We start from the raw sequence: 22,636 nt of genomic DNA on the forward strand, positions 1-22,636 counted from the left end.
TCTTCACCACACCCTCATAGGAGACCGTTGCCATTCTTAATACCGCGAAATATCGCGTCCAAAGAACCGATTCAGCATCCAACGAAGCGCTACTCGCAACTTATTGCGCCAGCTGATAGTCATTGTCAAATACGCTGAATTCCAGACCAGCCACGCCGTCCTCCCTGTGAGCTTCTGTGGAAGATACCCGCGCTCCTCGTTTGGCAGTTGCATCAGCGCTTTCTCGTCGCCAATGTACGCCAGCGTGCCCATATTGCGGAAAGAAAATGGAGGCGAACTTTGCAGATTGCCCTGATTAAGGCGAGTTGCCAGCCATTTGGCTTCCTGAGCAGTCACCTGCGCGGTAGCAGGGGGCGAGGCGCCCTCCAGCATTGCGTTGTCACCAATAGCGAACACGTCCTGGAGCACGGCTGTGGCGCCGGTGTCGTTCTCTAACTGTACGCGTAGATGGCCGTCCACAAGAAGTGCGCCGGTTCGAGGAGCCTTTTTGTACGCCCAAGAGCCCTGAGACGTGTCTTTCGATGCTTCGGTTCCATCCTTCATCACAGCTGAATTGAACGGAAATACCTCGACATCGCGAAGCGAATCGCGCAACAGCTCGTTCATGGCATTCCCCGTCACCCAAACACACATTCCAACGCCAATCTGCCCTTCCTCCTTCGTGGTGAGAGTGAGGCAGCCGCGAGGGTCTTTCTGGTAAGGCGGCTCCGCGTCTGGAGCGCCCCAGCGGAGGTCCTGGATATGATGAGAGGTTTGTACCTCGATGCCCTCTTTCTTCATTGTCTCTTGGGCATAGCGTGATAACGACTCATCAAACATGGAAAGAACCTTGGGAGCCACATCATAGAGCGAGATCCGCGGCAACCCTTCCAGGGTCGGATACAAAGCGATGAGGTCTGAAGTTATAAAGTCCCGCAATGCCGCTGCCAGCTCAGTACCAGTGGGACCGGCACCGACGATGGCAAAATGCAGCAGGTGCTTGCGCATCTCTGGGCTGGTAGATGGCAAGGTGGCCAGCTCAAAGCATTCGCGGACCCGGCGGCGGACCCTGCGAGAATCGCCAATATCCCGGAAGAAGATGGCGTTATCCTTTACGCCAGTAGTCTTGAATGTCCTGCTAATGGCGCCGACTGAGATAACTAACTTGTCGTACGGGATCTCGAACATTTCGCTTTTCTCCCATATATTTGCGGGCTCGGAGCCCCCTTCGTCCTCCTCAGTATGGGTCAATGTGACACCGCTCTTAACAATCGTCGGCTCACACAGAACCGTCTTGCGATCCAAATCAATAGCACGGGCGGCGGCCTGGATAAAGTCCACCCTGATCTTAGGATCCCGGACCGGCTCAACAATGTGGGAGAAGTCCAAGTCGCCACCAGCCGTGTTTGTTAGGAGCGGAGTGAAGACAAAGTACGATCGAGGAGATACCACGACCGGAGCGAAGCGTTTTGGCGAGAGCTTTCGTGACATTGTGTATCCTCCCCATCCCGACCCCAGGATGACGACACGCTCCTTGTCATCGCGAGGCTTTTGAAGGACGTCTGTGGAGAGGGTTCGAACACTGTGCCATCTCTGTCGAGGAAGCCGCGGCAAAGTCCTGAGCAGATGTTTCATCATGAAAGTTGGCTTGATTCATTCTTTCACCTGTCTCCTTCCGCTAGGAAAAGGTTGGACTGAAGTTCGAGGTCGCAGTTGAGGATCCCAAATACATACTTATGACCTCATTACCCTCAAACTAACCGGGCACGGCAACCATAAACAGTGGAGCCTATCTCTATAGAGAAAGAATGAAAACAACTGAAGCAGTTCGCGATATGCGTCGCCCTCTAACACTGCCCTTGGTGATGCTCTATCTGGCGTGATGCGGCGCCCTACTCTAGCCTCGAATCATCGCCCGACAGTCAGCACTGCTCGTTTAAATTTGCTTTTCAACATCTCAGCGGCGTCAGCACATGAAAATACCTTTAAAAAATGTCATTTTCGCATTGAGACTCATCTTTTCGCATTAAGAAAATAAAAATGAACGCCGCGTTAACCAGGTCCTCACCCTCCAGGAGGGTCGCGCCCTCGGATACGCCGAGTATGGTAATCCGAAAGGATTCCCACTGCTATATCTCCATGGCTTTCCATCATCGCGCCTTGAGGGTTCTGCGTTCGACAACGTTGCCTGCGGGCGGAATCTCTGCATTATTGCGCCGGATCGACCCGGGTACGGCCTATCTACATTCCAGCCAAACCGCCGGATACTCGACTATCTCCAAGACACGCAGTCGCTTGCGGACCACTTAGGCATATTCAGGTTTGCTGTTCTAGGAGACTCTGACGGTGGGCCTTACGCGTTTGCTTGCGCCCACTCGCTACCGCACGATCGACTCGCTGGGGTGGGAATCCTGGCAGGAGCTGGACCTTGGGCTTCTGGGAGGGTGCATATCTCGATCGCAAGGAGGTTGATATGCTCGCGGCCATTCATTCCCCGACAGCGTGTCGAGTGATCCTGGACGCTTTAGTAGGAGTCTACCGTTATGGCGTGAGTACCAGGCCAGTAATCCGATGGCTGGATAACTGGCTAGAGAAGCAAGAAATTGCAGAGGAAAGTACGCTTCCGACAGAAGAACGACGCGAAATGGCCTTGAGAATGGTATTTGAAGCATTTGCGCAGGGAGGCGCCGCGACTGTGCAAGAGGCTATTCTCTTAGCACAGGACTGGGGTTTTCGCTTTGAGGATGTTACATATAGCAAAATCCAGCTCTGCCATGGTCAAAAGGATGCGCTGTCTCCAATAGAAATGATCCGGTACATGGCTGAGCGTCTGCCACATTGCGTGCTGCGCGAGTTCAAAGGCGACACTCATTTTACGGTAGCGGGCCATATCGATGAGATTCTGTCAAGACTTGTCCCTGAGGACTTGTCCCTGAGGATTTGGCCCAAAAGGATTTGGCGTAATTCTCATCAACTCGTCTGTTGAGTTCAGTTGTTGTCATTGAGCATCTCTACTCTTGTACCAGTACAGCCTTCCCACATCTTGGAACTTAAGACGTATTGTGCAGAAGTCCACGACCTATACATTATAGAAGAGTAGATACCCCTGCATGCGTAACTACATGTTTCAGACTGTGTATGAAAAAATACCCATATTCATTCTGCCTCAATACCTATATAGGACTATGGTCGGCGGCCTCGCCGATAAAGAACAAACGTCCCGATAATTCCAGCAAAGAACTCCCAGAGACTGGAAACCGGGCTCACACCAAATTCAGAAACTGAGAGTGAGCTACCTAAAGCTTCCCAACGAGAAAGTTAACAGCATCCGGAACATCATCGATGTAGCTAAGATGAGCTGCAGTAATGATGAGCGTGCCCTCGCAAACCAGATCACCCAGCGCACAAATGATCTTCGTCTTATCAGTGGGGAAGTTCGGAATACGTCCGCCATCCTGCTCATTGCGCGTATCGCCAAAGAGAACAACACCCTTGATCTGGTTCTGAACAGCACTCGAGAGCTGCGAGATGGCAGCGTGCATGACAGCCGCTCCCTGGCTGTATCCACCCGCAACGACCTTGGTGTTAGGGCACTTGGACGCCGCGAGTTCAAAGAGCCCCTTGGCTTCGTTGATAGCAACCTGGTTCGTCCCTTGCGGCAGAAAGTTAGAGGCCAGGTCGGCGATATACGCTGGCGCAACGCCCTGGCATGCAACTTGGCCGGGCTTCCGGAGTTTCAGGGCATTGCAGGTAGCGGGCCCGACGGTGCTGCCCTAGCTCATAGTTAGCGTCTGGTCTTGCTGATTGACCTTGATGATACAGTCACTCACCAGGTAGCCAAGCTCAGTAGAGCCACGCGCGAAAATGAAGGTGACGTCGTGGCAGGAATCGTCGCGAAGCTCGTTTCCCGTAACTGTTATATAAGATTAGCGAGGCCATCTTCAAGAAGCAACAGAAACCCTTCTTGCATACTCTGGCGTTCGTCGAGACGGATCGGATTGGCTGCCACGACAGCAGCAAGGAGGGAAAGGGCAAGGTGGAGCTGGAGCTTCATTTTGCTTGCTTGATTGAGGGAGCGTTGGGTGCGTTTATCTTGATGAGACCGGTTGTTCTGCTGTGAAGATGTTCGTGTTCTTCGAGGGTAGACCTGCCTCTCTTTATATCTTCATCCTAGATCCGTTTAATACAACGCCCGGCAATGTCAACGCTTTGGTAGCGTCGGCAGTTGGTCGATACTACCCATTGCAAGGGTATCTCCCAGCCCAAGATCCTCGGTATCGCGACCTCACTGCCTTGGGAGCGTTAGCAAGTCATTCAGGCAAAGCAGCAGCATCTCACCCGCGTGATCAAGACGGAGAAGTAAGTAGAGGCCAACCACATGCTAATCGCGCATTGTAGCATTGACTTTCTGCGCCAACCGAGGACTGTCAGTCTAGATAGAGCATCTCCTCCAGTCTCCTTGGAGCACGGCGTTTCATTCTTCAGCTCTGCATGACTTGGCGCAGGCCTTTTACGATGTCTACATAGGCTGGAATGATGAAGAACCGAGGATGGAACAGCAACAAATGCCGTACCCCACATTTTGCAGACCCTGGGGTGCATTTCCCCGCTGATTCGAATGCCGTGCGTATTTCAGCAGTGCTTGGAAGTCAGAAGGCCAAGCGATCGGGGCAGACTCCGTGATGGATTCGAGGAGCGGAACGAGAGTGCCCGTTGGACAGTCACAGCCAAGCTGGTCTCGTAATTCCGACATCAGCCGAGGTGGATATAAAGGACGGACTCTATGGGATTCATCTACTGACAATGAGAAAGGACAAACTTTTATACGGCTGTAGGTGGTAACTCTTGTGCTTTTGGTGTAGCCACGGCATATCCTACAAAGATCGCGATGTTGTCTGCACTAACCTCCACCCTTCAGGCACCAACCCCATCCTTGGACAGTCCGCAACAGATCAGCGGGAATCCGAGCTATCCGACAGAGGTCCTCATGGTTATACCTCTAGACTCAGCACCCCACCCTCAGACAGCGCGAGGAAATAAACCCAACGCGCAACCCGCTTCGCAATGCAGCAGTTAACCCTGGACAGCGAGTCACAATGACAACGAACCAAAACCCCGAGGCCAAAACAACTCCCAGAAAGCGGGAGGCTAGCTCGACCATCAAGGCATGGTTTTTGCTCCTAGAATTCGAAGCGGAGTGCGTCTGACAACGACCTAGGTGATCATAATAGGGGCTGGCCTCGGTGGCCTCGGTGCTGCCATCGCAATCCGCCTCGCCGGCCATTCCGTCACAGTCCTCGAGTCTGCACGCGAGATTGGCGAAGTCGGTGCGGGAATTCAATGCCTGCCCAATAGTACGAAAATCCTGCGATCATGGGATGTCCACGGCAAGCTGGCATCCAAGGCCTCACAGACTCAGACATGCAACATCCTCAGCTGGAAGGGCGACCTTATCACGAGCATGGATTTTGCCCAAGCAGGTATTGAGCACGGAGCGCCGTTCAACGACTTCCACCGCGCGGACCTACATGCTGTTTTACTGCAGAGGGCGGTTGAGTTAGGAGCGGCCGTTCATACCAACTCAGAAGTCGCCAGTATCGAGTTCGACGTCGAGAGCAATACCGCAACAGTGTTCATTACGGGCCAAGCACCGCAGGTTGCAGATCTGGTTGTCGGCGCTGATGGTATCAATTCACGTTGTCGGGAGGTTCTCCTAGGAAGACCGGAGCCGCCGCATCGAACGGGCGATATGGCCTATCGGATACTCCTAGATGCAAACGATATACGCAGGACTGGAGATGTTGAACTGACCAAGTACCTAGACCAGAAAGCTGTGACTTACTGGTACGGGCCTGGGGCGCATGCAGGTAGGTTGTCCACAAGCTGCGCCCTCACACTGGTGCCATTTCTGATAGCAGGGCAGTGACGTACCCGCTTCGCAATTCCTCCCAGCTCAATCTCGTCCTCCTAGTGCCGGATAACATGCCGGAAGAAGGCCCATCAACCCTGAAAGGCTATGTTGACGAGATGCAGAGTCTATTTGCCGACTGGGATCCAAAGTATTTGCCCGCTGGAATTAGAACTCTGAAAGACGAAAGCACTAACTGAGTACAGCATTGGAAAGCTTCTCACCCTCTGTCCATCTGTCCTCCGCTGGCGCTTATGCATCCGCAATCCGCTGGATACATGGGTGCACCCAAGCCAAACCCTAGTTCTCCTTGGCGACTCCGCGCACGCAACGCTCCCATACCTTGCCAGCGGGGCAGGAATTACATTTGAGGATGCCGCTGTCCTAGGCCAATGCCTAGCCCGGCTCACATCAGACTCACTAGAAGAGAGAAAGAAAGCACTGTCGGTGTACGAGCTGTGCCGAAAGCTGAGGACGGAGACGGTCGTAAAGCGAGGGTCGATCCAGCAGGACCTTAACCACCTCGACGACGGGGTGGAACAGCAAGAGCGAGATTGGAAGATGCGTGCTTTCGAGGAAGTTGAGCGGAGCTGGATGGCTGGAGCAAGGGGGCCTTTGCCCGATGGCTTGAAGGAGGGAGAGGACCCTCTCGTCTGGCGGAGGTTCGGGGTTGGCGGGTGGTTGTTCTCGTATGACGCCTGGGAGGATGTTGAGGAGAGGTGGGCTGCTGTTGACGATATACATAGCACAACCCTGAGCGCGAATCTATAGATAATGTAGAGACTTGAATGGATGCATTCCACTATCCAATATCGTTAGCCATTACCAACAGGTTGTCGGTCTCAATATCTTTATGCCTATTCGCGCTCAAGCAGTCAGTTCCACCGCTTGTACCCATTGCAAGCATTGCACCATCATCCTAATTATCTGCCGATGGATGGACTAGCAGACAGAGAGGATGTTTTGGTCCTCAATGCCAGGGTCACAGCAGGCCCTCGCCGTTGCGTCCTTGGTACGATTAGTAGCTGCCAAATATGATCGACGAGCCCACCGGATTGCAGAATTTTCGCAAGGGGAGGAACAGCCGCTAGGAGCTCTCCATCACAGCACGCTCAAGCCGATCTTGAAAAGGCCAACCAAGGCCTCTCACTCGGATCACAATAGAGCACGCTCCCGACCAGGACGAGAGATAGCCGGTGGCTGCAGGTGAGAGGCAGTGGGTTGCTGGGTCTTGGACGATGTTGATTACTCCTGGAGGTGGAATTTACTCTTGAACAAGGCTTCTCTGGCGTTTCTCAGGGCCTCTAAAAGACGGTTTTTTCGAGGTAGATATTGGATGACGATATCAAATGACTGCAAATGAAGGCAGCGCGGCAACGAGAAGCACGTGGATAGAGAGGGTCGGGAGAATTAGAGGCGTACCGTGTTATACTATATCCTTTATATTCCCCCTGGCTGGGTAAGTAATAGCCAAGTAGCGGCTACCTAGCTGTATCGTCAGCGAGGCTGCAGTTGCTTTATATACCTGTCTCTTGGGGGAACTGGAAACAAAGCAAAGTGCAGTGTTTGAAAGAATTTTAGAGCCTTGTCCGCAGGAGATTTCTGGTAGATCGTGATTAGAGATTTATTTATAGTTATCAAGGTCTAATGCTATATTATGTACAACGGAAAAAGGCCATTAGTATACAAAGATCCTAATTAAAGGTAGATGTAGCAGAACGGCCCAGCGGTCGTATCGAGCAGTTCGCGGATTGTCGCATCCTTTGCAAGAACGTCGAAGTATTGCACGTCGTCCAGCGTCGCATTCGGAGCGTCGATGCCCAGACCCGGGAGAACAGTCGGGCCCTCCACGACAAAAGTGCGCTCGCGGGGGGCAAGATTCTGCCACGTCCAGAAGACACGGTCGATGGCAGCATGGTGCAGATAGAAGGCAGGGTCGCCGGGAGACGCAAAGAAGTCGCCCGCAGGGTCACCGGAGATGGTGTAGTGGCCGCCGCTGTGCACGCCCAGGTAGCCGTTGGGGAAATCGCCCTGCAGACGACCCTGGAAGTCGCTAATAGTGGTGCGGTTGAAGAGGTCAAGCACCTTGTCGATTGTGGTCCAAGAAGCGGCGTCAACGTTGATGTCGCGGCGGAGACAGCGGGGGTTGTAGTTGAGGCCAGTGCCGTTCTGGGCTGTGACGCCATCGACGAGGAGGGTCGGAGAAAGGGGCCCGAGGTTTACCGTGAAGCTGTTTTTGTCAGCACTACAATCAACGCTTGGTGGTGGTAGTGGGCGAGGAGAAAAGCGTACTTCTTGAAGGGTCCCGAGGCAACGCAGCCACCACCGTTGCCAGGCTCCAGGGTAATACCTGGGGCCGCTAGGGGGCCGTCGTGGGGGACGTAGGAGCCATCACCAGACATGCTGTACTCGGAGCCGTCAAAGATGGGAGAGTTAAGGGGGTCATCGGCGTACTTTGGCCAGGACCAGTACGGCTGGTAGCCCTTGTAGCCGCACTCGTTGCGCAAGGCCTGTTCATAGGCCCAGGTGAAGTAGCGGTGCCATGTCAGGAAGTTACCCTGGACGCAGGACCGATTAGTTACTCGAAGAAAAGCGGGAAATAGCGTTGACAATTGAATCAATTGCGCTTACAGTTGTGTGGATAATGAAAGTCTGGTTGATGTGCACAGCGACAAAGTCATCGAATCGAGTGCGGGCACCAGGAGCAAATGAAGGATCGATCTTGGACGGGGAGTCGATAAGACATTGAACGGCGTCAATGTACTCCTTACGCTCTCTCTTGCTCAATGCACCCCTATGCGACGTTAGAACGCGGCCCAATGGGAAGGGCGCCGGATGGTCTGGCCACGCACCATTCGCGACGGACGGCAGCATTGTGAGGCGTACACGTGCTGTTGAAGTACCGCGGCTTGATGAACTGGTACTCAACTTGTTTCAGCAGCGCTTTGCCCGCGAGGATATCCCACTCGTCGACATTGAAGGTGGCCGTGGCCTGGGGAACCGCAGCAAGGGCGGCCGCGACGGCAGCGAGGGAGAAGCGCATGGCGAGGATTATGAGAAGAAGGGGGCAAGGGAGGGAAGATGAAGGATGAGGAGAGAAACCAGGCTGAGGATGAGTGAAAGAAAGAAAGGATCGTCGTACTGGCCGGGATTGTACTTAAAACTTATAGCTTCTGGAAACTCCCTTTTCTTACAGAACCGGCTCTTCTACTCTCTCTCCATAGCCGCGACGCCGTCTACGACGCCGCCCACGCGGTCATCTACGCGGTCGTCCACGAGGGCTGCCGGGAGCTTGGTATGGTCATGCTAGCTGTCTACGGCAGGAGGTAAACGATAGATCACAATAGATCAGGTTGGGGCAACTTGGGGCTGGCCGTCTAGCGGCTGCTACTAGCAACCGGCAAAGATTCCAATAGCGCACGGAATGGGCAGCCACGCTCTGGGTGGAGATGGCCGCAGTCAACGTGCATACATATGTACGGAGAAGACTATCAAATCGTACTCCAGAGTGCATGGCACAACAATAGGGCGGCCCCCTTGAATCCGGAAGCTCGCTTCTGGCCACCGAGCCAGCCGAGCATCGACCCATCGCATAGACTTGTAGGTAGTACTCCGGTACAGGCACGTAGCTCGCTTAGAGTAGCAATTTATTTTAGTGCTTTTAGCAGTAGTGCAGACTAATAGACTAGAAGTCAGTGCCTTTGAGGCTACAATACCGTTCTGGGGTATCACCCCGGGGCGGCCTAAACCAACAGTTTCGTTGGGACACTGTGCATTCTTATATCGACAGGATGCTTGCCTGAGTGCAAAAGTGCAATCCACGCTCCTTGAAGGTTCAGGCTGGCTGAAACCTCAAATTCTGCTCGGGAAGGGAGAAAGGTGCGAGCCGGAGGCGCCGTCGTGGTGGACGTGAACTAGGGCTGCAGCCAAGCCGCCGTCGCCGCGCTAGGGCAGGATTGACAGGGTTCGCTATGGATGCAATCTCGATCCCAACCCCAGTGACCCAGTGAGGGATTTGATGCCTTGGCCTTTTGAGAGGCATGATGACTACTCCGGTGTAAAGCCCCGGAAGACCTCGGAGGTGCTAACGATATTAAATATTAATTGGCAGCAACGGTCAATTCTGCAATCCCAATCTGCAGAGAAAACTACTAAGACAACCCCAACAACAACTTACGGGGACATGTTCCTTGCGATCGACACCTTCCAATGGAAGAATCTTGAGGAAAAGGAATGCGATTGTCGATCACATCGAGATCCAATCCCCGCGGCCGCAAAAGTTGAGCACATTGCCCCTCCAGCCGCCCCCCACCGGACCGTCAGGGTGACTACGGAGGACTCCGTAGTCCATGTCTCAGTCTCGAAGGACGGGCCCAGCGGATCACGAAGAGTGGAGCAGCGATCAAAGAAGGTTTGGCCAGCGCAGTATCTGGCCCCGGCTAGGTTTCATCTTAGTACGGTGCAAGTAGCTGTCCGTGCTGCTAATGCCCTAAAAACGGGCAGACCGACCTGCCAAAAGCCAGCCAAAATGACCGGCCAGAATAACAGCCTGAGAGGTATATATGAGATAAAGGTAATAAACGGAATAGCCCTAAAAAAATCATTAAAGATTATATAGTTTGGAATACGTGGACAGCATGACCATGTGCCATGCAGTCATGAGCCGTGCGAGATAATAACGGCTAAATATAGCTCTAATTTCTCCGATACTTATTAGCAATCTCACTTCTGACTTCCCTGAAGGAGACGGAGGGGCCGTGGCCGGAGAATGGCCGGATCGGCATGATCCCTCTGACGCTGCTCATCAGGCCCATCAGCCCATCAGAACCGTCAGAAGCATCTCAGATACCCGGCCTGATCGTCATTTGCTGTCCACTCGGACCTCCCACGGGTCAACGTGTTCCCGATCCATGTTGTATCGCGTCTGGCCAGCAGTGCAACAGTCAGTGCAGCAGTCAGTGCCGGATCAGCCGATGATGGAGATACATACTGAACGTCTGGCTTCCCCTAGCGCACAGCTGTAGAAACAATGAAAATAACGGCTGATTCTTGGCCTCGCCACGACCCTGCACCAAGCCTTCAGCGGCCCGGGGCTTGGTCCTTCAGAGTTCGAACCCCGGCACCCCCGTGCGTGGCTGAATGCAACAGCGGCTGGAGAATCAGTAGCGCAATTTGTCATTGCTATTCCACCGATTGATCCGGCCTTTCTGTACCCCTTGCTCGGCTCTCATGTTTCAGGTCGGCAGGGCTTCAGGGCTTTAGGGCTTACAATAGTCCAATGGGCGAACGCGCATTCCACGCAAGGGGCAGGCCAGATGCCTGCCCCGGACGGGCTCCCCTTGACCCAGCCCAAAGGGCAGAAGCTAACTCGCAAGCTGGCCCATTGCTCTCTAGCATTGCTCACGGATTCGTTCTATTCGGAGTAGGATTTGTTCTAGGATTTAGCGTAATAAAAAAAAAGCAACTTGCTCATATCCTCAGGCGCCGTATTCGAATAATCCTTTCTGGCTCTCTCCGAAATTGATAGGCTAAGGTCTACGAGACGTCAGGAATTAAACTTTTGCATCAATCTTTCCTTACATGCTTCTGGAATAGGTGGACTCGTTCGGCGTTATCTCTTTTTAGGCACTGGCAGGCTTGATCGTCGGCTTCCCATTCTGTTCTTGACACCCGTGATTTCAATTCGAACATGCGGGCGTGGGCGATATAAGAAAGAATTGGCCGCGGCACAGATAGATCCTCCTGGTGGATCTTGCTGCCTTTCTTGTTCCTGCCAGTCGTCAGGAATATATCGCGAGTGATGGCGACCAGCGATCGTCCCGCTCTGTTGGTCCGACAAGACATGATGGATATGGACCGATCAGCAGTCGACTTTTCCTCGAATAGTCCCCGAATCCTCGCCATTGTGGGCAGTCTAACGGCCCTTGCTGGGTTCCTGGTTCTGTTGCGGTGCTATGTCCGGCTCTTCGTTCTGCGGCGTTTCTACGTCGAGGATGGAATCATGGTTGCTTCAATGGTACGCTTTGCGGTCGCAGAATAAGAGAAAAAGAGATGACCGAGGGACAACCTTTACTCACGGACCATACAATTAGATCTGCTCCTTTGGAGTCCTTGCATGTTTCGTCGGCGAGAGTCACCATGGCCTGGGCCAGTATATGGCGGCCATCTTCAAGAACAACGACTTTGGGATGCTAAGCAAATGGTTCTGGGGCCACGCGATCATCATCGTGCTGGGGATCAGTCTTGTAAAGATCTCCATTGGATTCTTCTTGCTGCGGTTCGCAGCCCAGAAGAAGGCCTTGAAGCGGTTCATCATCGGGTCACTCGGTTCGGTTGCCAGACGTTGCTCCCGTTAGCACGGACTAACCTCGTCTAGTATTCCTGTTTCTATTCACGATCGCCTGCATGTTGACCTTGATCCTGCAATGCATCCCCGTAGAAGCCGCCTGGGACTCGGCTGTCAGGACACAGGAGGGGACAAGATGCTACTCGTCTGCGACTTACCTGAAGATCGGCAAATTCAACAGCGGTATGTTCGAATGCTCTGTTCCTAATCTTCAATGAGGAAATCCAGTCCTGACACGCCGGCAAGCAATTAATATCGTCACCGACTTTCTCTACGCCACCCTCCCGGTCTTCATGTTCTACGATATTCAGGTCAACCGACGCACAAGGGCATCGCTCATGTGTATCCTCAGCTTGGGCTACTTGTGCGTGTGATCCTTCCAGAAAAATCAACTTTCACTAAATCCTATCACTCCCAGTGCCTGCGCCGCCGCCATCGTCAAAGCCGTTCTCCAGAGCCGAGTCTACGAGGAGACCGAGCCGTACCGCGACGCAACATACCATATCTGGAACTCAGTCGAACTCAACGTCGGCATCATTGCCGCCTGTTTCCCTACAATCAAGCCACTAGTCAAGAGCATTATCGGTGGCACCCACAGCCTAACGGGTTACGGATCGCGGTCGCGCAAACGCACCGGGGGGACAGGGACCGCCAACGCCTACTACGGCCCGAACAGCCACGTTCTCGGCAGCATGCCTCGAAGTCGAATGGACCCTGAGGAGCAGAAATATCACGTCCAGATCCATGCAAATCACCCGTCAATATCTGAGTCTGATGGCGGGAGCGAGGAGAACCTCGCGAGCCCGGCGACGAGGCGGAGAAGCCCCATTAACATCAATACGCGGATCGTGCAGACGACGGAGGTGATTGTACATACGGAGGATGGGACGGACGACCATGGGGCGGCGTCTATTGGGCCAAGGAGGACGATCGAGGATCGGATATAGGTCGTGGGACTACGTGGGTGGCTTTCTTGTTCTGGGCGAGCTGTACTATCCTATTTCCTTTGCATTGCTGTTTCCGTTGGCTAGTATACCCCGGTGTTTACAGGTCATTCAAACCAAACCAAAAAAAAAAAAAAACACGAAATAAAAAAGAGAATTCATAAAGAAACAAGGCGATGAGTGTAGCTTTAGCAGATAACGCACCATGGCGATCCAGTTTCTCCATCAGACCGGGATAGTATGCATACTGACATGCTCCCTCGACGAGAAACACCATGTCCGAGGACCGAGACCAAAACTAATACCAATAACAACCTTCTCCGGTTCGTCTATACTCAATTACTTACAAACGATGCTATTCCAGGCCTCGGTCGATAAAACTAGCCTCGCCCCTAGTTTTGTCGCGCGGTGGACATGGCCACGGCAGGGCCCCATAGTGGCGTCTGCCCTATATCCACTATTTACGGCGAGTTCGGAGATTGGTCTAGATTCGACCCTGACACTTTGGCAGTAATATTGACAACGGGATCTAGAACGATGGGGGTTCCATCGTACTTAATACGCAGTTAATTTATACTCATGGTCATCGCCGTCTAATTTCACAGTGCACCTCTGCTCCGTACACTGCGGCTTGGCTACTTTAACTAATGCTGTTCCGCGTCGACCGAAAATAACCAGTGGCAAGAGGTACCATGCCAACTGTAGACTTAAACTCCCTTGAGACCGGTCTAATAACAAGGTCCGCCAATGGATGTACAGGAGGCCTTCTTACACTGTCCTTGTAGCCGCGCTAGCTACGGTCAATTTAAACTGTCTAAAAAAGACACTAGGACTTTGTGTCTTCTTTGACTACCACATAACTGTTCCAGCCTGTGAGTAGGCAGCCACAAAAAACAATACGCATTGTTCAGGTCTTCCTCCAATCCGGTAGTGCCAAGGTTGCTGCTGGCTTTTTGCTAGTGTGTTTCGGAATGATGACGGACAACGGTGGAGGAAGACTTTGCCGGCGGGGGCCTGAGGGGGCAATATTAATCGAACTGCCTGCTGATTGGAAGACGTCCGCTGTTGTCAATTACCTGAAGAGCTAATACATACAGTGAGAATCGTAGCTGGGTTATCCAGATAGAAGTAATCGACTAAACAGGTATACACAAGTCGACGAAGCTGGGCGCTGTGCACGATATGTCCACAACAACGTCCTGTTAGTATCACTTCTTTTTAGGGCCAACGACATGATAATGTTAGTGTTCAGCCACTGCAAGTATCACCATCGCCACCGCTATCGCACCTCCAAAGTGTTGTGGGTGACGACAGCGGACAAGGGAAAGCATGCAAGAGACCTCACCACTACACAGGCATATTTGATTGCCAGCTCGTAGGGCGTTGATGTCGTCACGCCGTTTTCTGGGGAGGTCGAGGTGGTTTACGGTGATGAGAGAAAGGTCAGGGTGGGAAATAACGACGGGTATACCGATGCCCACATTATGCTAAACCAAAAAAAAAAAAAAAAAAAAAAAAAAAAAAAAAAAAAGGGAGTTGGATAGGCTAGCTTCTGAAATTACACCTCAAATTGGCACAATTGACGAAAAACAAGTTCTTAGCGGCACTGGCTGCTTAACGGGCGTTAGCCAGCCATCCTCAACATAAGACCGGTAGCAATTCTCAATATATCTTGACCAAAGTCTCAGAAAGATAGAAGAAATAGACTCTGACATAGGAACTGAACATTAGAGTTCTGTAGCCAGTGTTAGAGCTGCTCTAGTATTTAGGGTTTTATATAGCTCCGGCTGAAAAGCCTGCAATAAATCTATGTCTGAATCTTCGGTACCCTCATTTATCGCTCATCTCGGTTACCGGACCATGTCACCTCCCTCCAGGGTTCGTGCCTGGGTATCCCAGCAGAAGTTACTCTTTCCAGATAACATCGCGCGATGCCCTCATAGTGGTTGACAAGGGTTGTGACACATTGGGATTGGGTGATTGGTACTGGATGTTGGAAAAGAGTAACGACGGTGGAGACGTTCAGCACATCCGCAATTGTCAATTATATACCTTGGTTTTCTCCAACATTGGCCATCTTCCACATGACCAGAGCGCGTTCTATTGGCAACAATATATTGGTGCTAAAGAAGTTGAAACAAATTTATCGCCGCGGCTTTCTACATTTCAATGTCGGTTTGCTACGTCGAGGTACTGAACCCTAAGCTAGCATGCTGGGCAGAATAAGACTATGGTTCGAAGCTATGTTTTGACGGGTATCTCAAAGAAGAAGACAAGCTGCCTGCACCCTTTAGTGCTTTTTTTGAGCCTCGGACTGTATCTGCATTGGGATAGCGTTAATCGAGCGGTCGAATTAGCGTACGTGATACAGGTGTGGAATCAGAATTGGCCTGCCATAAGCGAAGTCTTAGAGAATGATCTACATCAGTAAAAATATAATGCAGCGAGCCGCAAAGGTGAGGGTTACTTGCAGCTAGTAACATGACAATTCTCGGCAAGCCCTGACTCGCGAGTGTGGTTAAGTATTGGCCGAAACTAGATAGACGGACAGTCGGTACACCCGGGGGGAACGCGAGGCTGACATGATGATGCTGCAGGCACTACTGCACTGCGACTTAGCGGTTGGGTAGCTTGAGAAATTGGAGGAGTACTGTAGCGGTTGGGATAAGAGCTGTTATCAAAGAATGAAATATAAGCCCAATTAATGAGGTCTCTTCCAAAAGTTATTTTTCTAACTGATACCTGTTATCCATATCTCTATAGTTATTTAACAAGGATTAATATGCTCTGAAGGCTGTAAGCTAGTACTTGAATATTTAATGTTACATTTCACATTTACCACCATATCCATTGCAGAGACCTATCAGTACCTAATAACTGTTCAATTTATCCTATACCTGTCTATTTATTATTGACAGATATACTGTTGCCAGTTGCCATTTGCCAATTTGCCTGTCATTTACATAGCTAAACAAACTATCTCCCACCCCTCTACCTTTCATCTCTTTCCTCTCTCCATCTCTCCCCCCCCTCCTTTATCCCTCTCTTCTTCCCTCCCCGACCGAACATGGCGAACCCCAACTCCGCTCCCTGCGCCTCGTGGCCCCGTGTGGCTCCCAGTACTCACTACAGTTCTCAATGAGCAGATACCATCTCTGGCCTCCTGTCATCACTGTTTGTCTGCTGGCCACCAAGGATGGCTTGTCTCCGCTGGGTTAGATCAACTTGGGTCTGGACGGGCAGTTCCTGCGTTGGTAGTGAGACGGCAAGCCAATCCGAACATTCAGACAACCATACTGGCATGGAGAAGAGAATTATTACATGAAGAGATCGTTCGCACCACAGACTGATTTGTGCTCGCAATATCTGCGTAGGCAGGAAGTATCTGAGATGAAATACTGCTATTTGAATCAGCTAACGACCAGTATTGCTGTGATAGTGGCGGTTTCAATCCCCAAAATAAGCACAAGCCTGCGGATCTTCCGATTCCTGTTCACGTCCCGCCCTTCCGCTTACTTCCTGTTCCTCAGAAACTTCAGATCACCCTCGCTCGAGGACACCTTCATTTCCAGAAAAATCCAGAATTGTAGTCAGACCGCACATAAGAGCCCTTCTCGCCAGGCTCCGCAGCCGAGGCCGTGGAGGTTCCCGAGGGGCCCCGTTTCGCTCGATTAGCGACGTGTCTCTTGACAGAATAGTTGCATCTATGTTGAACGTCTCCTTAAATATTCGTAAGCTGTGCAGTCGTTTGATAGAATATAGTCTCAATACATGGCTGGTGCGAGGGTATGGGACAGTACGGCAATGCTTTAAGACACGACTGACATCGAGCCACATGGGTCCTAGCATTTACGCTCTCACGGCCTTTTTGAATATTGCTGATGTCGTCTAAGGTATTTCACAAGGTTGCAGTTGAATACCTGCCTATAGGTTTACTAAAGTAGGTCTGATCGTTGTTTAATAAAGGACGTCGGCAACAAGATTCATAGGATAGTATTGTTGTCTTTGCCCATCCTATCATGGCTTCGTCGAGTGCGCGTGCATCCTCTTCAACTTCGGCCATGACAGATTGGTTTTCTTTAGGCGTCCATATAGCATTAATAAACGAACTACTTAGGATTATCAGTACTTTTATTAAACTTATACTTTCTACTCTCTATAAGTGTAACAAGCAGGCTAACTATGTAGGTGCGATAGGCAGATCAGGCCATGGGGGTCTGATCATAGTGACCTTTGTGGTCCAGTTGGGAGATGCTTGCCTGGACACACATCTCCGGAATCTTGTTTGAAGTTTGATGCCTGACGGTCGAGTGTCCGCCATGACAGTCTTTCACCTGACTATACTTCTTAAAACCACGGGTTGGGGCGGGTTTTTAGGGCTAGCTGATCCACCCGGGGTTTCTGGGGTGGATTGCCTAGGCAATAAACCGCCCATATGTTTTAAATCATATCCAACATGCCCACACATGTCCTAACTGTTGGCCGGATTTTCCGCAGGGTCTGTATCTCCTCTGCGTTCAGGGAACTTGCCTTTTATCCAACGACAGCCCCCAGTCATGTTCGGCTTTCTTGACTCTCTGCGGACAGCTGTTCGAGCTCCCTCTCCTCCTCGAAGCAATTTAAGTATATCTGCTCCAATACTCAGAACTGGTAAAGTTATTGAAGAGGAGACCCTTCCGTATTATGACGCAGATGAGTTCTATTCCGTCCACATCGGGGATGCCTTCAAGGAAAGGTACCAAGCGTTGGGAAAGCTTGGGTTTGGGGCCAACTCGACAACTTGGTTCTGCCGTGATCTCAAGTGAGTCCTGCACTATTAGTTCCCGCATCTTCTGATTACAGCTATACCACCACAGGGATCACTGCTATATCGCCTTGAAAGTCTATGTTCGGTCCCCCTTATCTCAATCTCAAATAATCGTGAAGTGGAGGCCTATAAACACCTTGCAACCGTCCAGTATTCAAACATCGGGAGACGATTTATACGCCCTCTTCTTGGTTCTTTCGAACTTGAGCGACCAGACGGCACTCATCACCATTGCCTGGTTCACCAGCCCCTTCAAATCACACTATATGACCTCCAAAAGACTGGGTGGGAACACAAAAGGGCTACCAGAAAGCATGGTCAGAGGGGCATTACGACATGTTTTCCAAGTCCTAGGTTTCCTTCGCACGGATGCCAACATTACACATTGTGGTACGTTCACATCTTCCCATCAGCCATCTTCCAACGTGAATGTCTATTATATTGACTGTTGCTCGGCTTCGCTGTAGACCTCAAAGCGAGCAATATAATGTTGACCATTGAGGCTGAGAGCATCCTTGAAGATTTCGAGAAAGCTGAGGAAGAAGACCCCTCCCCGCGAAGACTAGTAAATGATGAGCGCTCGATCTACGCTACGCGGCATTACCGCCGTCCCAGGGATAACGCCTAGGGCTACCCTGTGCTGTGTGATTTTGGAGAAGTTCGTATCGGGTCCAGGCATCCACATGAGTGGATACAGCCTGAGATATACAGAGTCCCTGAAATTATCTTGGAACTGGATTGGTCTCATTCTGTAGATATCTGGAATGCCGGCTGTCTGGTAAGTGCTAGCAAGGTGATGGCAAGTATTAATCTGACACCAACGCTAGGTATGGGATATGCTAGCACATAAGCATCTCTTCAACGGACAGGATGAAAAAGGCTATACTAACCGTTATCATATCGCCGAGATGGCTGCATACTTAGGAACTCTGCCGGTGGAATTTCAGCAAAGGAGTAGTCGCTCGCCGTTGGTTTTACAGTGAATGGTAAGTATCTACTCTCAATATATCTCTCAATATGACTGCGGACTCACCTCGCTGCAATCAGGTCATTGGAAGGGAAGCACGCCACTTCCACCCATGACTTTCGCAAATTCTGAAGAAAAGCTGCAAGGCGCACCCAAGGTTGCATTTTTGAAGTTTTTTGCCGTCCATGTTAGATGAGAGAAAATCCGCTCGTGAGCTTCTAAATGACCCGTGGCTTCAAGGATGAATGAACAGTTTCAACATGCAATTACTTACAAAAAAAGGTGGTCTGTAAACTCTAATTATTATCGAGACATAATGATTCGATGAGTTTGCGACAGGACTTTGGCATTTAGGGCTGGGTAGCATTTCTATGGCGCACCTACTCAATCTCTCAAGATGAGTCTAGAGCAAATTTGCTAAGGATCCGCATGGACCAACAGAAACCAACCGCGGAGGAGGTGGAATAAGGTGGGTTCTTGACTGGACAAAGGATATGATGGCACTGATTTACTTTGAAATAGGGGCTCGGAGCCGAGTGAGTTCCATTACGATCCCACCGAGACACAGGACGTCATCTCTGTTCGACTCAAGGATGAAGATGGTAAGAGAGTTGCAAGCGCATATATCGTCAAGAGTGGATAGGGTAAAGTGATCCGTTTGTGATACGTCAAGTGGTCGAGCCTAGTGGAGCAACATATGACTCCATATTCGATCTCGACATGGTGCGGATTGTTGTTACTGCGAAGGACCACCTGTTGTCTAATATCATCAACGCTTCTGTTAACTGCGTACCTGTGCATTGTCGTCTCAAGTTTCCGAAGGATCCTCTAGTTTTCTCTTATACTACATCGTTTTGGTCGCAGTGGCTCTATGAAATATGCATACGTTTTCATTGTCTATCTTTTCCCTAATTACCATCGAAGCCTTTCTTTCGGTTAGCGGCGAGCTCATGAGGCTTCCTCTATTCGGCGTTCAAGGTTACGAGGGTGTCCCTAACCAAACAAGCTCTTGTCCAATATGATGGCATTTAGGATTTTTCTAAATGGCGGAAGTAATTGCGAATGAAGATATGTACAAAAGGATTCTGTTCACATGACAGGAGTTGATGAGAGGCTAATATGGAGGCAATCAGTAATATTGGCAGATGAACATGAACAGTGAGAAAGTTGAAACGAAGCCATCAGGTCCTCGGCGGCGGTTACGATATAGGATCCATGGAAGGATTGAAGCGCGACAGAAAATAGATTTGTCAATCCCCTGTTTGACCAAATTGTGGGGTTGCAGGTCAGAGAGATCGTATGGATAAAGAGAAAGAAGAAAGAAACAATGTCACATGGCACGTTTTGGAATAGAGCAACCTTTTTGGAGTCACAGAAAATGGGCCGACTGACGCTGCAAGAGAAGCATCACCACTGTAATGTTCCGGCAAGGGTGGGTGCGAACCTCGATTGGAGTGTCCAACCCTCCAGTTTTATTGGGTTTACTCCAACCATGATTCAATAGACTGAGAGTCTCGCTTCTTTGGCTGGCCACCAAGCATCACTGCTCTAATGAGAGCCCTGGAAAGCAGCCCTGGAGAAGAACCAGAAACAAGAGTCCTAGGATAAAAACATGAGCCATCAATATGAATCATAGCCGTGCAGCAAGAGGAGCGAATAGTCAATAATAGCCCTATATTACTACTTTGTTCCGAAGTAGGTAGTCTAGTTACTACTTACCAGCACTGCAGACCAATAAGTTGGCCCGACCTATATTAATCATAATCTGTCCATCTTATATTTGGTGGCAGTATTAGAAAGAAAGCCCTTGCTGTGAGTAACAAGGAAGTACTTTAATATCCTGGCTAGAGTAGAAACAGTAACATATGTTGGGGGTTCTCTAGCTACAACAAAACGATATTATCGGAAATTGACCAATAGAAGACTTGGATTTGTACTAAAAGAATTGCTTGAGATTTTAGTTAAATGAAAACCAGGGAGGCCTTTATAAAGCCACCAGTGCTGCTGGTTTGTATCCTCCAGCAATGCTGTCAGGTTCGGCTCAGTGGTGCGGATCTCATTAGGAAACGGCTGCCGGTTAAGCTCATAAGATACTTACCCATCTAATACTATTAAATCACTCTTGCGGTAGAATAAATAATATTATATACGCCGTAGCGGTGTCCCTTGCCGATTATCCTGGCGCGAAAACATTACCTAGCGCAGGCATTCTCCTGTTAATTAAGCCATATCGTTATTAATAATCTTGTTAGTTAAAAAGCTACCTATTTATATATCAATATAAGTCTTATTATTCTTTGCAGTATATGGTTAAGCCTTCTAGGAGGGATATTTATTAAATGCCTGATACGTATATATAAACCTCTCGTTACTATAATGATTACATATAATCTAGAACTCTGACCCGCCGCGCAACTTCAGGGCGAGAGCGCTCCCCTGTTAGAACGAGAAGGCAATAATTCTGGCTCTCATAAATTTTGCTCGGCAGGTAGATAAGATGCTGGACGAGTGGAAACAAGTTTGCAGTTAGCAAACTAAAATTCTGGCCTCTGAACTCGCCCTGCACTCCCTATCATGTTGCTAGATGGAGCCGGATGAGAGCCGAGTTTCGTTGAGCATGACCGAATTAAGCAAACCGAAACCAAAGCGAAAGTGAGTCTGATACTGACCGAAACTAACTTCGCTCTTCAGAATGCCTTGCTGGTGGTAGCAAAATAAGGTCACAAAAGCCTGTACTGCTTGATCAACGAGAAGAATCAAAGACCGCAGAGCCCCTTATAGATTGCAGGGGAAGCTGGGGTTACTCGATGACAAGACCCAAGGGACCCCCTTACTCCTTGCTGCGACTCGAGACTCGGGCTAGACGGTCTGCTGCTGGTTGAGCGACAAATGCTCCGATTTCTGCTGACTGGTTTTGGGAGGATTCGCAGCAGCAAATACTTACTGACTGCCGGAGAGAAAGAGCTGGCTGACCGATAAACTGACCGGTTGACTCGCAGTGAGAGCGCTGTAGACCCGCGCTGTAGACCCGTCTCCGATGAGCAATATAATACCATTGCTTTCATATCGGCTACTCGGCCCCTCTAGCAGACAGTCCAGGAATAGTGCGCCTTGTACAACGCCGAGTGCTCAGTCCGAAACGCAGGGAATGTCACCCCCTGGCCTGGGCAAGCCGGGCCTGCATGTACTCTCTACTTGATTCTTGAGGTCGATAGAGAGAAGAGGTCAACGTCAAAGGGTTATACCTGCCTTGAGCAAGCCCGGTTGTTCGTTCACATCCCGGCTGGCCAAAAGGCCCAATGGCTTGGTTCCTGGAGCTGCGTCTCTTGCTTTCGGGGTGCAGTTCCAGCTTCGCCAATCTTGCATGAACCGTCTCTGTCGGTCTCCGTGGACTAAGGTATGCATTTTCGACTTTGTTTTATACCCGACAGCTCTTGTACCGGTACTGCGCGACATCACCATGCACTACTCCCCTCCAGACCCAACCTGATGGTACGCACGTAAGCTGACTCGAGTTTCGAAACATGCGTAACCACCAGGTGGCTGTGATCCCCACGCTTCAGCCGAGCTCGACTGTGATAGCCAGGGGCCCTGTCTGTCGCAGATGGCTCACGAAACGAGAGAGCCTCTTTCTCTCCTTCCGTCTTGAAAGGAGACTAGCTTCAAGTGACTAGGATAACCCCGC

At 50.6% G+C, this 22,636-nt stretch overlaps 7 protein-coding genes across 7 annotated transcripts; 4 read left to right on the forward strand and 3 right to left on the reverse strand.

Annotated features, from left to right (window-relative positions):
* Positions 1 to 36: 36 nt before the first annotated feature.
* Positions 37 to 1,704, reverse strand: BDW70DRAFT_170627 (putative pyridine nucleotide-disulfide oxidoreductase; the record flags this gene model as incomplete). The annotated part of the gene is made up of 1 exon (XM_073742982.1): positions 37 to 1,704. The coding sequence occupies exon 1, from the start codon at positions 1,615 to 1,617 to the stop codon at positions 37 to 39; it is 1,581 nt and encodes a 526-aa protein (XP_073592887.1). The 5' UTR covers positions 1,618 to 1,704.
* Positions 1,705 to 1,814: 110 nt separating this feature from the next.
* BDW70DRAFT_152812 (alpha/beta fold hydrolase) lies at positions 1,815 to 3,033 on the forward strand (the record flags this gene model as incomplete). The annotated part of the gene is made up of 4 exons (XM_073739513.1): positions 1,815 to 1,841; positions 2,040 to 2,446; positions 2,539 to 2,907; positions 3,006 to 3,033. 4 exons carry the CDS (start codon positions 1,815 to 1,817, stop codon positions 3,031 to 3,033), a joined length of 831 nt encoding a protein of 276 aa, XP_073592888.1.
* Positions 3,034 to 3,275: 242 nt separating this feature from the next.
* BDW70DRAFT_152813 (cutinase family protein) lies at positions 3,276 to 4,033 on the reverse strand (the record flags this gene model as incomplete). Its single annotated transcript, XM_073739514.1, has 3 exons — positions 3,276 to 3,752; positions 3,810 to 3,892; positions 3,952 to 4,033. The coding sequence occupies 3 exons, from the start codon at positions 4,031 to 4,033 to the stop codon at positions 3,276 to 3,278; spliced, it is 642 nt and encodes a 213-aa protein (XP_073592889.1).
* Positions 4,034 to 4,101: 68 nt separating this feature from the next.
* BDW70DRAFT_162961 (uncharacterized protein) lies at positions 4,102 to 6,658 on the forward strand (the record flags this gene model as incomplete). Its single annotated transcript, XM_073741225.1, has 4 exons — positions 4,102 to 4,338; positions 5,198 to 5,846; positions 5,903 to 6,038; positions 6,094 to 6,658. The coding sequence occupies 4 exons, from the start codon at positions 4,102 to 4,104 to the stop codon at positions 6,656 to 6,658; spliced, it is 1,587 nt and encodes a 528-aa protein (XP_073592890.1).
* An 835-nt stretch (positions 6,659 to 7,493) lies between these two features.
* BDW70DRAFT_142388 (tyrosinase family protein) lies at positions 7,494 to 9,025 on the reverse strand. The gene is made up of 4 exons (XM_073737920.1): positions 8,740 to 9,025; positions 8,519 to 8,681; positions 8,180 to 8,445; positions 7,494 to 8,117 (listed from the first exon to the last, which is right to left on the reverse strand). Exons 1-4 carry the CDS (start codon positions 8,928 to 8,930, stop codon positions 7,586 to 7,588), a joined length of 1,152 nt encoding a protein of 383 aa, XP_073592891.1. The 5' UTR covers positions 8,931 to 9,025; the 3' UTR covers positions 7,494 to 7,585.
* Positions 9,026 to 11,355: 2,330 nt separating this feature from the next.
* BDW70DRAFT_142395 (uncharacterized protein) lies at positions 11,356 to 13,253 on the forward strand. Its single transcript, XM_073737921.1, has 5 exons — positions 11,356 to 11,903; positions 11,980 to 12,214; positions 12,264 to 12,416; positions 12,480 to 12,597; positions 12,652 to 13,253. Exons 1-5 carry the CDS (start codon positions 11,688 to 11,690, stop codon positions 13,178 to 13,180), a joined length of 1,251 nt encoding a protein of 416 aa, XP_073592892.1. The 5' UTR covers positions 11,356 to 11,687; the 3' UTR covers positions 13,181 to 13,253.
* A 4,607-nt stretch (positions 13,254 to 17,860) lies between these two features.
* Positions 17,861 to 18,967, forward strand: BDW70DRAFT_152817 (kinase-like domain-containing protein; the record flags this gene model as incomplete). Its single annotated transcript, XM_073739515.1, has 6 exons — positions 17,861 to 17,978; positions 18,104 to 18,269; positions 18,307 to 18,374; positions 18,452 to 18,592; positions 18,641 to 18,762; positions 18,812 to 18,967. The coding sequence occupies 6 exons, from the start codon at positions 17,861 to 17,863 to the stop codon at positions 18,965 to 18,967; spliced, it is 771 nt and encodes a 256-aa protein (XP_073592893.1).
* Between the last annotated feature and the right edge of the window lie 3,669 nt (positions 18,968 to 22,636).

This window comes from Aspergillus foveolatus (assembly GCF_047715535.1).
Source record: "Aspergillus foveolatus strain CBS 279.81 unplaced genomic scaffold BDW70scaffold_59, whole genome shotgun sequence".
NCBI lineage: Eukaryota > Fungi > Ascomycota > Eurotiomycetes > Eurotiales > Aspergillaceae > Aspergillus > Aspergillus foveolatus.